This window comes from Priapulus caudatus, unplaced genomic scaffold (genome assembly GCF_000485595.1).
Source record: "Priapulus caudatus unplaced genomic scaffold, Priapulus_caudatus-5.0.1 Scaffold2497, whole genome shotgun sequence".
NCBI lineage: Eukaryota > Metazoa > Priapulida > Priapulimorpha > Priapulimorphida > Priapulidae > Priapulus > Priapulus caudatus.
The window spans coordinates 32,449-51,112 of NW_014579558.1; the positions used below are offsets into that span (position 1 = coordinate 32,449).

The window sequence follows — 18,664 nt, forward strand, 5'->3', positions numbered from 1 at the left end:
CATCGCTTCATCGCTTCATCGCTTCATCGCTTCATCGTTTGTAAAATCGGCTGGTGTGCGGCGGCCTTAAGTCGCTCTATCTAATCTAACCAGAGAAATGTGTTCTGACCACCTAACGGGCATGGACTAGTATAATTATATAGTGGTTAATCCACTGCGCACAGCTCCTGTATTATGACATCACGCATAGAACAAAACTATCAGTGCGCATTGGTAGTTGTGAATGGCGGAGGCACCTATAGGTGTTCTCTTGTCACTATTTAGGGGGTATTTACTCGTGCGTGCGTGCGCTCGAGTGCGTGCGCGCGTTCGTGCGCGCGTACATGCGTTCGTGCGTACGTGCATTCGTGCGTGCGTACGTGCGTGCGTGCGTGCGTGCTTGCGTGCGGGCGTGCGTGCGTACGTACATGCGTGCATGCGTGCGTGCGTGTGTGCATGCGGGCGTGCGTGCGTACGTACATGCGTTCTTGCGTGCGTGCGTGCGTGCGTGCGTGCGTGCGGTAATCTGGGAGACTTTACCTGTGTCTCTGCGTACGTGCGTGCGTACATGTGTGTGTGTGTGTGTGTGTGTGTGTGTGTGTGTGTGCGTGTGTGTGTGCGTGCGTGCGTGCGTGCGTGTGTGCGTGCGTGCGTGTGTGTGTGCGTGCGTGTGTGTGCGTGCGTGTGTGTGTGTGTGCGTGCGTGCGTGCGTGCGTGCGTGCGTGCGTGCGTGCGTGCGGTACTCCGGGTGACCTTACCTGTGTCCGTGCGTGCGCTTTAGAATTAGAGAGAGAAATAAAGCTCACAGAGGTTGATGTGATTTATCCTATCCTCTCTATCCTCTCTCTAGATTACACAAGTACCACAACCCACCACTAATTGTGCCATGAGTCGACAGATCGTCACCTGTCCTTCAGCCGTATATAGTCGTATTAATTATCCGTATTATTAATTAATATCCGTCAGATAATTAGTTCTATAGTCGATATCATTAGCTCTGCTAGCGAGTGTAAGTTAATTGTATTTGATTAAGATCTTTTATTGGCTTAGACATGAGCTCTGGTAGTGTATAAGATATAGTCGGTGTGCGTGCGTGTGCGTGCGTGCGCGCGCGTGTGTGAGAGAGGAAAAGTAAGAGTGAGTGTGTGTGTGTGTATGTATGTGTGTGAGTGTGAGTGTGTGTGTGTGTGTGTTGTGATGTGGTGGTGCTGTGTGGGGTGTGAACGAGGAGAGAGACGAGAGGGAGAGAGTTGAGTTACGCCGTTGGCGTACACGCGCGCGCGCACACACGCACACGCACACACATCATCATCATCGTCATCATCATCTTTCAAATTTTACCATCTACATATATCTACATTTATGCATCTCCACATCTACATATCTCTCTCTCTCTCTCTCCATCCACAGGGCTTCACCATCGTCAGCGTCAGCGTCATCGTCATCGCCATGTGTCGGACCACCCTGATCGTGTTCTCGGCTCTCTTCGCCGTTTCCTTCACGCATGTGAACGTCAACTGCTCTGCCGACTGATGACGTCAGGTCGAGCTACGCAAGTAAGCAGAAGACGTCGGCACGCCGACTGCAGCGGTGACGTCAGTAGTTATGCTACTAGTGGTCGTCCGCCGACCACTTCTCTCACCCTCGAACTGCCCGAGCGCGCTGCAAATCGTGTAGAAGCGTCGAACGACCGACGTTGGTGGATGATGACTGATCGACGATGTTTATGACGACGACTCCTCAGTATGGCTGCAACTCCTCCTTTGCTTCTCGTCTTTCTCTCTCGTGCCTCGAATCATTTTTTCTGTTCGCGGCACAAGATCGCATCTGCGTGCTCTCACACTCTTCCATCAGGCTCATTCGCTCTATCGTCTCTGCATACTGCATCTTTCTCATTCCCCCTCTCTCTCAGTCAGGGCATCTTCCTCTCTTCTTTCTTTCTTCTTTCATCTCCCTCTCTCTCTCCTCTCTGGCGTGTCTTTTTTCTTCTATCTCTCTTTCTCTCGTCTCGCTCTCTCTCTCTCTCTCTTCCCTCGTTGTCTTTTTTATTTTCTTTCCTTCTCTCCTAATCTATCTAGCCTCGCTCGTCCGACGCTCTCTCCTCTTCTCCTCACAGGGTCTTCTAATCATTAATCGTAAGATGTAAAGAGCTTATACGGTTCGACGGTATTAGATCGCTTGAGAGAGATTTTTTTAGCATTACTGTAATGAGCAGACATGAGCTGGCGTTAACCCCCGACACATAATACACGGTAACTGGCCTACGAAAGGTACGGTGTATGTGTCCAGTGTGTGCTGGTGTGTGTGTGGTGTGTTGTGTGTGGTGTGTGTGGTGTGTGTGGTGTGTGTGTTGGTGTTGTGTGTATGTTGGTGTGTGGTGTGAGTGTGGTTCTGTCGCGTGCGTCGCCGTTGTGTGTGTGTGTGTGCGTTTTTGCTGTGCTGTGTGCGTCGGCTTGCTGCGCGTGTGCGTGTGTGCGTGTGGTGCGTGTTGTGCGTGTATGCGTGTGTGCGTGGCGTGGGTGCGTGTGTGCGGTTGCGTGTGTGCGTGTGTAGTGTGTGTGCGTGTGTGTGTTGTGTGTGTGTGTGTGTATCGTGCCTGTGCTTGCGTGCGTGTGTGCGTGCGTGTGGTTGTGGGTGTTTTTAATGCTGTGCGTGCGCGCGCGCGCGTGCTTGTGTGTGTGTGTGGTGTGTGTGTGGTGGTGTGTGTGTGTGTGATGTGTATGTAATTGTTGTGTGTTTGAAGAGCACTGGAAGTTCTCCCGTCAGCCGGAGAGAATGTGGGTCATGAAGGTAATCGCTCTCCTCACGCCGCTAATACCTTAGTTTGTTATCTCGATGTGTCGCTTTTAATATACATCATATATGCACATCAAACATACCTGCTATACTAGGGAGAGAGAGAGAGAGAGCTAGAGAGGGGGGAAGAGAGCGAGAGGGAGAGAGAGCGAGAAGAAAAGAGAGAGAGAGGGGAGAAAGAGAGAGAGAGAGAGAGGGAGAGAAAGAGAGAGAAAGAGAGAGAGGAGCAGAGAGAGAGATAGGGGGGAAAGAGCGAGAGGAAGAGAGCGAGAAGAAAGAGGAGAGAGAGGGAGAACAAGAGAGGAGAGAGAGGGAGAGAAAAGAGAGAAAGAAGAGAGAGCAGAGAGAGATGAGAGAGCGAGAGGAGAAGAGGAGAAAGGGAGAGAGAGGAGAGAGAAGAGAGAGAGAAGAGAGTGGGCGAAGGGAAAGAACTGAGAGAGAAGAGAAGAGGAGAGAGCGCGTCGACGAGAGAGAGAGAGAGAGGAGAGAGAGAGAGAATAGTAAGACGAGAAAGAGAGAGAAGAGAAGAGAGAGATGAGAGGAAGGAGAGAAGTAGGAGAGAGGGAGAAAGAAGAGAGATGAGAGAAGAGGAGAGGAGAGAGAAAGAGAGAAAGAGCAGAGAGAGAAGAGAGGAAAGAGAGAGTAGATGAGTGAGCAGAGAAGAGAGAGAGAGAGAACGAGAGGCAAGAGAGATAGAGAGAGAGAGAAGAGAGAGAGGAAAGAGAGAAAGAACAGAAAAGAGAGAGAGGGAGAGAGAGATAGCAGAGCGAAAAGAGAGAGAGAGAGAGAGAGCGAGAGAGAGAAGCCGCGAGAGACGAGCGGAGAGAGAGAGAGTGACGAGAAGAAGAGAGATGAGAGAGAGAGAGAGAGAGAGCGCGAGAGAGCGAGCCGAGAAGAGAGAGTTGTGACAGAGAGGAGAGAGAGAGAGAGAGAGAGAGTGAGAGAGAGAAGAGGAGAGAGAGAGAGTGAGAGAGAGAGAGAGAGAGAGAGAGAGAAAGAGAGAGAGTGAGAGAAGAGAAAGAGAAGAGAGGTGAAGAGAGAGAGAAGAAAGAGAGAGAGAGAGAGAGAGAGAGAGAGAGAGAGAGAGGAGAGAAGAGAGAGAGAGAGATGAGATGAGAGAGAGAGAGAGAAAGAAGAGAAAAGAGAGAGAGAGAGACGAGAAAGAGAGAGAAGTAGAAGAGAGAGAGAGAGTAGAGCCCCGATAAGAGGTAAGAGAGAGAGAAGAGGAGAAGAGAGAAGGAAGAGAGAGCAGAGAAAAGAGAGAGAGGAAGGAGAAGAAGAAGAGCGACGCAGAGAGAGAGAGAGAGAGAGAGAGAGCAGAAGAGAGAGAGAGAGAGAAGCGAGAGTAGCGAGCGAGAGAGAGAGAGTGAGAGAGGAGAGAGCAGAGAGCAGAGAGAGAGAGCGAAGTGTAGAAAGAGAGAAAGGGGGGAGAGAGAGAGAGCAAGTGAGAGAGAGAGAGAAGGAGTAAGAGAGCGTACGAGGAGGCGAGAATGAGAGATAAGAGAGTAGAGGAGAGAGGGAGCGGAAAATGGAGGCGGATGAGACATATAAGCCTAAAAGCGACGAACAATTTGAGAATTACTTGCGCGATTACTGCCGTTACATTATATGTGTGCGTGTGTGGGTTTATGCGTGCGCGTGCGTGGGTTTATGCGTGCGCGTGCGTGTGCGTGTGTGTGTGCGTGCGTGTGTCTGCGTGTGTGTGTGCGTGTGTGTACATGTGTGTGCGTGCGCGCGTGCGCGTGTGTGCACATGTATGTGCGTGCGTGCGTGTGTGTGTGGAGCCATCTAACACTGATTCTGCTGTCGACTCGCAGGGCCATGGAACAGCTAGCGTTAAAGAGATCGCGGTTACTGGCACTGCAGCAGCTACTGAAGGAACTGGACAACTCATACGAGACTATACAGTAAGTGCCTCACCCCTCACTCTTCACTCCGCACGCTTCACGCTCACCCATCACGCCCATGTTAACGACCTCCTCCCCATGTTAACGACCCCTGCCTTATGTTAACGACCCCCTCCCCATGTTAACGACCCTCTCCGTTATGTTAACAACCCCCTCTCTTATGTTAACTACCTCCTCCCCTTGTTAACGACCCCCTCCCCATGCCTACGACCCCCTACCCCCTAATATTGGCGCCGTCACGATATCAGTCGCATATACGATTTAATTCCTTCAATGTCCGCCTTAATTTCAGTCGCAACCGATCTCGTTTCTCGATTTTGAAAAAAAAACGCACGCGATCTTTTTGGTGCACGAACGGATCGCGTGCGATTTGAACTCTACTTGAACCCGACGTAACCGCATCTCTCGCTCATTGATTCGCACGCGCCTTCACACGCAAGTGCGCACACGCCTCATATAGCCGGTGACTGTGTATGTGACGCAGAGCATATCTTCGGCTGCGGCGTGTGTGTGTGGGGTGGGGGGTGGGGGTGCGCGCGCGGGTCGGTGTGTATGTGTGTGTGCGCGCGCATGTGTGTGTTTGTGTGATGACTGTGTAAGGATTTACATTTATTTTAACTGTTACCTTCATTATATATGCTTTTATTTCGTTTATTCCCACCCCCCACCCCAATGGCAGGTTGTGTAATCAAGAAATTCCTGTAATTAACGGTTATGTACAGTTATCAGATTTTTAATTGAATTTTCTTCGAAATCTAGTGGCAGCTGCCAATTCGTTGTCAGGCCGTGGTTCTGGGTCATGCAGTATTGTCAACAAATCACAAACTTGTGACAGTAACGTGGGTGGACGTTTACCTAATTGCACGTTGTCACACTTGACGATGTGTGTGTGTGTGTGTGTGNGTATTAATATAGGCGCGCGCCCGCCCTATATTAATATCACAACACTCGAGCTTATACATTAGTGATGGTAATACACTCCAACCTGCTGCGGCTGCCAGTGCAGCTTCATTTTAATCACAGTATGCACACACATAGGTGCGCATACACACGGGCACGTATACACACACGCACGCAAGCATACATATAGGCGCGCATACACACTCGACGTACACGCATACACACGCGGACAGATAAAGAGAGAGAGAGAGAGAGAGAGAGAGAGAGAGAGAGAGAGAGAAGAATAAATATCGAGATATATGATAGACGAGAGAGGCACACACACACAGATAGAAGCCACGAGGAGCATTATGCTACCTGCTCGGGTAAGACATTACCTGACCAGCAAGCAGACATAGTAAGACGTCAACACCTGACGGAGTATACACGTGTGGCCTCATAACTGCGTCAACGATGCGACTACGGCCTGTAAAGAGAGATTCAAGATGTTATGATTACGTATATACGCGAGGAAGGAATGAGAAGTGATCTTGCATATCGAGAGCGCCACCATTCTCTCCTCCTCCCCGTCCCTCCCCTTGCTAATCAAGAAGTGATCGCAATATAAGATCGCACAACATGTTCTGCTAGCATCTATGACAAATACGACATTAACGAGATATACGCTCGCCTAATGACAATATTTGTCATAGGAGCATTCTTTCTATGACAAAATTGCGAATTCCACTTCGTTCCGCCTTTACAGCTGAAATTCAACTGCTTGCGTTCATAATATCGCTCCTAAACTCCTATCATGCGCAACAACACCATACAATAATATTTGTCATAGGAGGAATCTTCCTAATGACAAAATAGTGTCACAGGAGAGCGTATATGCTATGTCGAATTTGTCGATGCTAGCAGAACAGGCTGGAGAGCATCACCTTTCTTCCTCCTCCGCAGCCTCCCTCCCCTTGCTAATCAAGAACACGTGGCCTGCTGTCACCATAAGTGCCTGGGCGTCATAAATAAATTGAACGTAAATAAATAAAATTATCGATCATAAATAAAATATAAAATAAAATAAATAATTAATTAAATTAAATAATCGATCATAAACAAATCGAATAGTAATGCGTTAGTTAACATATTAGAGCAAGAGCCGAGAGTTGTGGTTGGTGAGATACATTCGTAGCGCAATCACGCGATGAAGTACAAAATGTCGTAAACTTTGTGACGAGTGAAGCGTTTTTTGAAGTGCGCGAGACTTCTGTTATTTTAGGCTTCACATGGTAACATTGCAATATATATATATATATGCTCGTTATATATATATATATATATATATATATATATATATATAACAAATTCTAAAATTTAGGGCGAATAGGCGTTCAAATTTAGAATCAGCGAGCTTTTCGAGACGTACAATCTTTTCCTCAGGCTTTCAGCTGAATTAGATCGACCGTAATTAACAAACAAAATACATACACACACATATTATAATATATATAAATATATATATACTATATATTGTAATATACTCGTTCTACTCGCAATGAGCTCCCTTCCCACACTCTCACCACGCCTAATCTATCCACGTTTTTGCTGAGTTCCTATGTCTGAGTTCGTTAAACTTGAAAGAGACAGTTAGGCAAGTTGGCGAAACTGTCGTTTCAAATATCCTTGGATATCCGTCAGAAAATGAATTACAATCCAAATAATATTTTAATATACTTCCCATGTTCGCAACTTTCGAAAACCATCACTCCCCACCCTTCCCCACCCCTCCCACATTTCCCCACCCCTCCCCCACTCCTCCCCCACCCTCCCCACCCACCCTTCCCCCACCCTCCCCACCACCCTCCCCCACCCTCGCCCCACCCCTCCCCCACCATTTCCCACCCCTCCCCCACCCCTCCCCCAAAATTTCGCGGCGGTCGGTATGCACATAGCCACTGGGCGCACTGGCAGCAAGCACAAGTCCGCCACCTTGCAGCTACAGCACAACACGCATCTATTGACATATATAACAATAATTATTGTATATTATAGTCAATTGTTTTATAATAAGTGTTATAATAGTAGTTATTATATTATAGCTAGTGTAGCTAGTATATTATAGTAAGTGTTGTTATATATAGTCAATAGATGCCGTGGTGTGCTGTGCTTGCAGGTGCGCGACTTGTTCTTTGCTCTGCGAGGTGACTGGGTGCGGAAATCCGCCAGCAATGTCAGCCGCACCGCGCAGGTGTTAGACAGGTGCAATTATCATTGTTCCCCACCCTCAAGGCAACAAGAATTCCCGCTAGTTGCTAGGCGTTCTATACCGAATGATGCAATCATGCTCCGATTGTAGCGACACCTGTTTGCCCGTGGCGTTCGATAGCCGCTGCCTGTCGCGTGCCACGCGGATCGTGGAGGCAATTTCCGGTAGCCGATTCACCGGAAGCCGTGTAGCACCCACCGTGAGGTCGATTACCGTGACGAGTTTCTGTTGTTCGTAGGGGAGTGCGTATCTGCGTGCGGTCGGGGGGGCCGCTGCGGGTGGGCGTGCGTGCGGTGGCGTTGCGCTGCGTGCGGTGCGTGGTGCGTGCGTTACGCCGTGCGTGCCGTGCCGTGTTACCGCGTGCATGCGTGCGTTGCTGTAGCGTGCGTGCGTGCGTGCGTGCGTGCGAGTGCGTGCGTGCGTGCGTGCAACCGTCGTGCGTGCCGTGCGAGCGCTACAACTCTGGCCCTCTCCTTATCGTCGCATCCCCTCGTATTACAGGAAGCGCACGTGCCTCATGAACGGCGGAATGTCGCACTCGTGCGACTACAGCGAGATGTCGCCGGGCAGGTGACAAGATGCGATACTGACGCAGCGCCATCAGCCGGGTAGGCGACGCCGGCCCGCCGCCTGCGCCGTCCAGCCACGCGGCCCCCTCAGCGACTACTGCAGCTGCCTCAGCGTTCGCATCCTAATCACAGCGTGAGTTAGTGCGTCATCACAGGTGTGTTAATGATAATTACAGGTGAATTAGTGGTCATCCCAGGTGTGTAATAATAAGTTACAGGTGAGTTAGTGGTCATCACAGCGTGTTTAATTGATATTACAGCGTGAGTTAGTGGTCATCACAGGTGTGTTAATAATAATTACAGGTGGAGTTAGTGGTCGATCACGGGCTGTGTTTTAATGATAATTACTAGGCTGAGTTAGTGCGTCATCACAGTGTGTTAATTGATAATTTCAAGCGTGAGTTAGTTGTCAATCACAGGTGTGTTCATGATAATTTACAGCGTGAGTAGTGGTCAATCAACAGGTGATGTTAATGATAATTACAGGGGGAGTTAGTGGTCATCACAGGTGTAGTTTAATGATAATTACAGCGTGAGTTAGTTGCGTCATCACAGCGTGTGTTAATGTATTACAGGTAGGTTATGGTGTCATCACAGGCTGTGTTAATAATAATTACAGCGTGATTAAGTGGTCATCACAGCGTGTGTTAATGATAATTAGTTAGGTGATGTTAGTGTCATCACAGGTGTGTTAATTGATAATTACAGGTGAGTTCAGTGGTCATTCACAGCGTGCTGTTAATGATAAATTATAGGTGCCAGTTAGTGAGTCATCACAGGTGTGTTGATAGTAATTACAGGTGAGTTAGTTGTTCACAGGTGTGCTTAATGATTTACAGGTGAAGTTAGTAGTCATCACAAGTGTGTCTAATGATAATTCAAGGTGGTTAGTGGTCATCACAGGTGTCGTTAATGATAATTATAGACGCTGAGTTAGTTGTCATCACAGCGGTGTGGGGCTAATGATAATTACAGGGTGAGTTAGTTGTCATCACAGCGTGTGTTAATTGATAATTATAGGTGAGATTAGTGGTCATCACAGGTTGTGTTGATTATAATTACAGGTGAGTTAGTGGTCATCACAGCGGTGTGTTAATGATAATTACAGGTGAGTTTAGTAGTCATTCACAAGATGTGTAATGATAAATTACATGTGAGTTAGTGGATCATCACAAGGTGTGTTAATGATAATTATACGGTGAGTAGTTGGTCATCACAGGTGCGTTAATGATAACTTACAGTGTGAGATTAGTGGTCCATCACAGGTGTCGCTTAATGATAATTACAGCGTGAGTTAGTGGTCATCACAGGCTGTGTTAATGATTAATTACAGGTGAAGTTAGTTGGTCATACACAGGTTGTTAATCGATAATACAGATGATTAGTTGTCATCACAGGTGTGTTAATGATAATTATATGGTGAGTAGTGCGTCATCACAGGGTGTTGTTGATAATACATTACAGGTGAGTTAGTGGTCATCACAGGTGTGTTAATGATAATTACAGTGAGTTAGTAGTCATCACAAGTGTGCTTAATGATAATTTACAGGTGAGTTAGTGGCTCATCACAGGTGTGTTAATGATATTATTAGATCGAGTAGTGGTCATCACAGGTGTGTTATGTAATTTACAGGTGAGTATGGTCATCACAGGTGTGTTAATGCATAATTACAGGCTGAGTAGTGGTCATTCAACAGGTGTGTAATGATAATATTTACAGAGTGAGTAGTTGGTCATCACAGGAGTGCTTAATAATAATTACAGGTGAGTTAGTGTTCATCACAAGTGTTGTTAATGATAATTACACGTGAAGTTAGTTGGTCATCACAGGTGTGTTATATGCATAATTACAGGTGAGTTAGTGGTCATCACAGGTGCTGTTAATGATAATTTACAGGTGAGTTAGTGTCATCCACAGGGGTGTTGTTAAATAATAATTACAGGTGAGTTTAAGTGGTCATCACAGGGTGTTAATGTAATTACAGGTGATGTATAGTCATCACAAGCTGTGTTAATAATAATATACAGGTGAGTGATGGTCATCACAGTGTTGTGTTAATGATAATTATAGGTGAGTTAGTGGTCATCATAGCGTGTGTGATAAATTAATTTACAGGTGGGGGAGTTAATGCGTCATCCAGGTGTGTTTACATGAGAATTACAGGTGAGTTAGTAGTCATCACAAGTGTGTTAATGATAATTACAGCTGTGAGTTAATGCGTCATCACAGCTGTGTGTTAATGATAATTCATTGGTGAGTTTAGTGGATCATTCACAGGTGGTTAATGCATAATTACAGGTGAGTAGTTGGTACATCACAGGTGTGTTAATGATTAAAATTTTAACAGGTGAGTTCGCGGTCATCACCAGGTGACGCGTAATTATAATTACAGGTGAGCTTAATGTGTCAATCACAGGTGTTGTTAATGATAATTACAGGTGAGTTGTGGTCATCACACGGTGTGTTCATGATAATTACAGGTGAGTTAGTGGTCATCAGCAGGTGTGTTAATTGATAATTACAGGTGAGTTAGTGTCATCACAGGTTGTGTTAATGATAATTACAGGCTGAAGTTAGTGGTCATCAAGGGTGTGTTAATTAATAATTACAGGTGAGTTGTGGTCATCACAATAGGTGTGTTAATGATAATTACAGGCTGAATTAGGTGGTCATCCCAGGTGTGTTAATAATAATATACAGGTGATGTTAGTGCGTCATCACAGTGTGTTAATGATAATTCAGGTGAGTTAAGTTGGTCATCACAGGTGTGTTAATGATAATTTCAGGTGAGTTAGTGCGTCATCACAGGTGTGTTCATTGATAATTTACAGGTGAGTTATGCGTCATCACAGGTGTGTAATTGCATATATTACAGGTGAGTTAGTGTCATCACAGGTGGTTTAATGATAATTACAGCGTGGTAGTGGTCATCCAGGTGTGTTAATGATTAATTTAACAGGTGAGTTTAGTGCGGCTCATCACAGTGTTGTTATTGATAATAATTACAGGTGAGTTAGTGGTCATCACAGGTGTGTTAATGATAATTACAGGTGAGTTAGTGGTCATCACAGGTGTGTTAATGATAATTACAGGTGAGTTAGTGGTCATCACAGGTGTGTTAATGATAATTACAGGTGAGTTAGTGGTCATCACATGTGGGTTAGTGATAATCACATGTGAGATAGTGATCATTACAGGTGAGCAACCATTGTCTCAGGTGAGGTAATTGTTGTAGACACGTGATATACGGGTTTATACGCTCTCTTCTCTCCCGGTTATATGTCTCTCTATATATCTCTCTCGTTCTGCCTCTCTTTCTCTCTCTCTCTTTATCTCTTTTTCTCTCTCGCGCGCGCTCGCCTTTTCTTCCTCCCTCTTCTCTCTCTCTCTCTCTCTCTCTCTCTCTCTCTCTCTCTCCTTCTCTCTCTCTCTCTTCTCTCCTCTCTCTCTTCTCTGTCTGTCTCTATATCTCCATTCTCCGCGCTTTCTCTCCATTCTGCGCTCTTTTCTCTTCCGTCTCTGACCAATCATATTGTCTCTCCTCTCTCCTCTCTCCCTCTCTGGGATCTTGTGTCTCTGCTTTTCTTCTCTCTCCTCTCCTCTCTCTCTCTCTCTCTCTCTCTCTCTCTCGTGCTCTCTCCCCTCTTCTCTCTCTATGCGTGCGCTCTCTCCCGTCCCTCTCTCTGCTTATATGTTTCTCTCTTCTCTCTCTCTCTCTCCTCTCTCTCTCTCTCTCTCTCTCGCGTGCTCTCCCCCCCTCTTCTCTCTCCTATGCGTCGCGCCTCGTCCCGTTCCCCTCTCTGCCTTATATGTTGTCTCTCTTCTCTTCTCTCTCTGCTCTCTCTCTCTCTCTCTCTCTCTCTCTCTCTCTCTCTCTTCTTACTCTCTCTCTCTTGCTTCTCTCTTCTCTTCTCTCTCTCTCTCTCTCTTTCTCGCTCTATCTCTCTGTCGCCCCATGTATACCGTATATACTGTGCTGCATAGTTGCTGGGGCGCTGTGTCGCGCCTCGCTCCTGCCTGCGGCTTATTCTCGGATGTCTCTCTCAACGCACCAGCAAATCTCATTTATCAAGCATCTATAACTACGAGTCACGGCACGCACGCGCCACCCCACGCACACACGCACGCACGCATACATACATACACACGACACCACACACACACACACACACACACCGCGCGCGCGCACACACACACACAACACACACACACACACACACACACGACACACGCACACACACACGCACCGCACGGCAGCGCATCGCACACACACACACACACACACACACACATACACACACTAAGACATAAACGCGACGCGCGCGCAGCGCGCACACACACACACACACACACACACACACACACACACACACACACACACACACACACACACACACACACACACACACACACACACACACACACACACACACACACACACACACACACACGCATACGATGCCCACTGACGCACGGGCGCCGTTCAAAGAGCCGTATATCGAATTTAACTCATTTCGGCTTAGAATTTATCGAGCGACAATTAAATTCGTATGGAGACGTTGTTTTCGGTATGCATGCAGAGCAACTATGATGTCAACACATGGCCCCCGCGCGTGTCCAGCGCACACAGTGACACACACCGATGTGTCGCACGTGTTGAATAGCGATAGATTAGCTTAGCTATTAGAGTTACTAACGTACTCTTCCACCGAGAGTTCAGCGTGATCCGCATGGGGGCGCCACGCTTCACAGAGCATCCGACACGACATCGCATGCTATCATCTTTAGAAAACCATCGACTGGCTTTAATTCGCGCTCGCCCGTTTCGTCTTTTCAGAAGACCGACGTACGCATTTTCGAATTGATTTGATATAGCGCCCGCAGCCGGGAAGATCCTGGGGAGATAAAGAGACGAAAGAGCGAGAGATAAAGGAGGCAGAGGCAAAGAAACAACGGGGGACCGAAAAGAAAGGAAGAGAAAGGGAGAGCGACCGAAAGAGGTGGAGAAGAAAGAGGAAATATAATAAGAGAGAAAGAGAGAGAAAGAAAGCGAAAGAGATAGGGGAGGGGGAGAGGGGGAGATAGACAGAAACCGTTCAGACAGGAAATTCACAGATTAAAATTCTCGATTTGTTTGTTCGATTAGGCTTTTATCGAATTTCAAATATTACAGTCGCGAGATGCGTGTGCAAGTCATAGTTGGATGTTTGATTTTAATTGATTTCCCTTCGTGTACATATATAATGATTACATATCTATATTTATTTAAGTTGTTCCGCCGTCGTTGCCGTCTGAAAACGTTTCTATCTCGATCGTATATATGCCGACGCGTTCGATTTGTGTTAAATACCGACGAATCGGCGAGCGAGTAGCAATCTCGTAGATGACGTCATTGATTACAACCGTCGCGTGACGTCACCGTGATTGTCTATCGCGAACCAGTCCTACGTTCAGTGATTGAAATAAAGGAGTATGTTTGTCTTCATTTACGTTTTACTTTTTTGTCTTCGTCGTATTTTTTTTCGCGCCGTCTTGTGATGCGACTTCTCGCGCATGCGCGCGCACGTCTTGCTCTGTTTACGCGTTCGTGTCTCACTCGCGAGGTTTTCATTACGGATTTATTTATTGCGTGTATTTTACGGCTGTATAGATTGAAATCAAGCGAAAACATATCACCGACCAAGCGGCTGATGGATTCAACTCATGAGACGACTTCTGCTGCTGCTGCTACTGCTACTGCTACTGCTGCTGCTGCCAATCCTGCTACTGCTGCTGCTGCTGCTACTGCTGCTACTGCTGCTGCTGCTGCTGCTGCTGCTGCTGCTGCTGCTGCTGCTGCTACTGCTACTGCTGCTGCTGCTGCTGCTGCTACTGCTTCTACTACTACTACTACTACTGCTGCTGCTGCTGCTGCGGGTGCTGCTTCTATTACTGTTGCTGCTGCCGCCGCGGCCGCCTGATAAATTTAAACGGTCGTTGATTCAATCGGAAACGTAAGACGTCGCTTCAGTAATGCGTTAAACATCGCGACGCTCTCGCTAATAAACCACGAGCTTCTCACACCACGCGGCCCAGTGCTGCCATGTGCCGCCATCTATCGACCACATCGACGTCAACTGAAGGACGTTTCTTTCCGAGTGGAATACATTCGGTCGAGTTGATGACAAGGGCAAGACCGAGATGATGATTATGCTGTTGTTGATGATGATGTTGACGATGATGATGATAATATGGATTTTCCTCATTATGAACCTAATTATAATTATCGACTAACGGTCATTAATATTACAACTATTCTTCAGATACTTCACAAGTTCACACTAAATATAACGACATTGTCTGTGAATGCCGGAGCGCGTCCGGACGTCGAGCTACTGGAACAATCATCTCCAGAGATGATGAGCAACTATTAAACATTAATCAAATTTTAATTTGATTTTCATCATTTATAACGAACACTGTGAATGAAGATGAATGCAGAATGAAATCGAAATTAGTGAATAACACACACGCATGAATAGAAACGAACGAACGACGGACAAGTTTAGAAACGTTTAGCATTTATTATCTTTTTAAGATGCATTGCAATTTTTCCTATCACATTATTTCTCGCATTGCCAGCCTCGTTAGCGCCACCTAGCAGATTGATTTAACACCAACATCTGCTCTGACTGGAAAACACGTCGTGTATACTAAGTATAAACAAGGCCTCTATCAACAACAGACACAGCTACCAAGGATATTAAACAGTGGCACCAAACCCCTGTAGTCATAATCCAGGCTTAGCTTTGGTTCCCACACAAGTCTACAAAAACAACAACAACAACAACAAAAACTAAAACAGCAAAAACAACAGAAGCATATCGGCCAATCAATCAATCAAACAATCAATCGATCAACCAAACAATAGATTATTAATGCATAAATCACTCAATCGACTGATTGCTCAGCAATTGATCAATCGATCAATTTTATTAGAAATCGATTAATCGATTAGCACACAATCAAAATTAATGATCTGTACGGATGCAATGCCCGACTCAAGCACATCAGTCGGCAAAAACGGAGGGAAAGCACGACAGTTAGATAAACAAATACTAGAAATTAAAGAAATGCATTGAAAAACAAGTGCCGCGGAGCGACAGCGCTCATCTCACGTCTACTGCGGTGACTCTGTGCAGGAGTGGTGAGATTCTAGTAAACCCTGTTAGTCCCAAATGTGTTCACATACGCGCCGAAACAGTGGAAGGCACAGGGCGCACTGCACAACCCTTTTGGGCGGAAGACCAGAAGGAAGGGCAAAAGGTCACAGCCTGGAGGTCAAAAGCAACAGCATATGACATTAGCAATGCTACGTTGCACACTACTACTGTCCAAGGAGCTAAATATAACAAGGAGAGGAAGCGCTGCCATATCTGGCCCAAATTTGTGTTCGGCAGAGACCCTAGAACAGATTAGTGTTCTATTGTCTCTGGGTTCGGTCTGCACAGTCGTTTCAGCTGATTATGGTCCATAAATGGCGCCCTTGAGGAGAAAAGCACACAGCCAATCTGCTTCCTCTCCTTGTTATATTTAGCTCCTTGCTACTGTCCACCTATTCCTAGCATTCACGATGCACGCATGAACACAGACACGGAAAATATGCATATCAACACGGACAATATGCCTGCAGCACTATCCGAGTGTCAACGTACGGGCGTTGTATTACATGTACGTTGTACACAGACACGCACATGCACGACACTTGCTGGAAGGACAGTAGCTATCGCTACGACGACAGGCAGTGCAGCACGGTGTCGCGGTTGCTACAACGACAGGCAGTGCAGCACGGTGTTGCGGTTGCTACAACGACAGGCAGTGCAGCACAGCGTTGCGGTTGCTACTACGACAGACAGTGCAGCACGGTGTTGCGGTTGCTACGACGACGGGCGGTGCAGCACGGTGTTGCGGTTGCTACGACGACGGGCGGTGCAGCACGGTGTTGCGGTCGCTACAATGTCAGGCAGTGCAGCACGGCGTCGTGGTTGCTAAGGAACACGTCCTGGCGCGCAAACTTCTCGAAGAACGCCATCTGCGTCAGCTGCTCGGCTAGCCGCTCCTGGCAGTGTGCCAGCAACACCGCGACACCCGCCTCCCTGTACTCCGCGGCAACGCGAGCGAGAGCGTCCGCTCCCGACATATCAACGTACGCCATCATCGAGCAGTCGATGATCACGTGACGCACCCCCGGCGCCCCCTTCCAGTCGCCGTCGCCGTCACCGTCGTCGTCATCGTCATCGCAGGAGATTGGCGTCTCCGTGGCGACGGGTTTCGGCGGCATCGCGGCGCGTTTCCGCCGCGCTTTAACGACGGCCGCGGGGTCGACGCCCGTCAGCTCGACGACGCGCGTCGCAAACAGCTCGGCGTTCGCGAAGCAGAGCGCGCCCTCGTAGCGCACGATGCGCACGCCGGGAACGTCGACCGCCGCCTTGCACGCGCGCTCGTCCCGGTAGAGGTCGCCGCCGTCGACGCGCCCCAGCGAGGCCGCGCGGCAGAACTGCGCGCGCACGACGAAGCCGGCCATCGAGAACGCGATGCCGGCGACCAGCCCCCAGTGGACGTCGACGATGACGACGCCGGCGTACGTGACGAGCCACGTCCAGAAGTCGGCGCGGCTGCGGCGCCACAGACGCGCGGGCGTCGCGTAGTTGTCGAGCGTGTTGCGAAGCGCGACGATGATGACGGCTGCGAGAACGACGGAGGGGAGGCTCTCCAGGAGCGGCCCCGCGGCGAGCAGCACGACGAGAATGCACGCGGCGGCGACGACGCTCGCCACTTGCGTCGCGCCGCGCAGCGAGTCCTGCACGATCGAGCGCGAGAACGACGCGGCGCTCGCGAACCCCCGGAACGACGCCGAGACGAGTGAACCGACGCCGAGCGCGAGCAGCTCCTGGTTCGCGTCGACGCGGTGGCCGTGACGACGCGCGTAGCTCTTCCCGATCGAGATCGTGAGAGCAAACGAGACGACGGCGATCGTGAACGCGTCCGCGGCGACGGGCGCCAGCGCGGAGGCCGGCGGCGCGCGCGGAGCCGGTATCCCCGTCGGAATATCTTCCAGGATCTTGACACCGAAACGACCCGCGAAGTCGAACGCGTACGAGAGCGCGGTCGCCGCGACGACGACGATGAAGTCGATCGGGATCGGCACTCGCAGCTTCCGGCGGTAGCGCTTGTTGACGAACTCCTTGACGAGGAACAGCACGAGGATGCTGCACGCTCCGACGACGAGTTCCGCGACGTCCGTTCCCCCGATGTTCGCGAACACGTCCACCCACGTGAGGACGAGCTTGAACGGACCGCGGCGGCTCGGAAGACGAAGCCCTAGCAGCAGCTTCACCTGCGAGGTGACGATGTACAACACCGCGCCCGTCATGAAACCTTCGACGAGCGCGTCCGACAGGTAGACGGTGACGAAGCCGAGACGCAGCGCGCCCATCGCGAGCTGGAACACGCCCACCATCATCGTCACCGCCGTCGCCACGACGACGTTCGCCGTCATCTCTCCTCCGTCCGCCGCCGCCGCCATCGCTCCGTCCTCCGTGACGTTCCACGCCGTCGCGTTTCCGTCGGCGGCCGCCAGGGGGACGACGAGCGGGGCGTACACGTCGACGACGGCGCCGGTCATGAGCGCGATGATGGCGACGGGAGCGACGCTCGCCTGGCGCGACGTTCCGAGAAGCGCGTAGACGAGAAGCGAGAAGAAACTCGCGTAGAGCCCGTGGATTGGCGCGAGGCGAGCGAGCTGCGCGTACGCCATGCCCTGCGGGATCATCAGCACGGTGACGGTGATGCCCGCGAGCGCGTCGTTCACCAGGTGGCGTCGCGGCTTGTAGCGGCGCCCCCACGCAACGCACGGCACGAGGCGTTCCACCGCGCGCAGGCCGCAGGCGCCGGCGCACGCCGCGCGCACCCCGCGCAGCGCCCTCTGGCGGAGAGAGCCGGCGTCGACGGCGGCGGGCGGCGGGTGCGAACTCTCGAAGCGCGCGAGGTTGTAGGCGGGGCGCGTGACGCTGTAGAGTGGCGCCACCTGTCCGCCGCCGTCGTCGGGTCGCAGGTCGCGGGCGAGCTCCCCGTTCTCTGCTGCCTCGTCGACGGTCGTCATGACGATGCACGTCTTCTAACGAAGAGAGAAAACCGCGTCGCAGACAATTAATTCCATCGCGATTACAATGACTGGATCGCGACATTTTCGTTTCGCGATCATGAAAGACGTGGGTGGTGTGCC

At 49.4% G+C, this 18,664-nt stretch overlaps 2 protein-coding genes across 2 annotated transcripts in view; one reads left to right on the plus strand and one right to left on the minus strand.

The window, feature by feature from the left end:
• The window catches only part of LOC106818756, a 27,687-nt gene extending 19,168 nt beyond the window's left edge, over positions 1-8,519 (plus strand). Inside the window, exons 2-4 of the mRNA XM_014823428.1 lie at positions 1,390-1,520; positions 4,582-4,682; positions 8,332-8,519. Coding sequence (XP_014678914.1) covers positions 1,390-1,520; positions 4,582-4,682; positions 8,332-8,404 — 305 coding nt within the window. The 3' untranslated portion in view covers positions 8,405-8,519. The remainder of the gene's footprint in view (positions 1-1,389; positions 1,521-4,581; positions 4,683-8,331) is intronic.
• Positions 8,520-16,390: 7,871 nt separating this feature from the next.
• LOC106818757 (sulfate anion transporter 1-like) lies at positions 16,391-18,270 on the minus strand. The gene has a single exon (XM_014823429.1). It carries the CDS (start codon positions 18,209-18,211, stop codon positions 16,391-16,393), a length of 1,821 nt encoding a protein of 606 aa, XP_014678915.1. The 5' UTR covers positions 18,212-18,270.
• Positions 18,271-18,664: the final 394 nt, after the last annotated feature.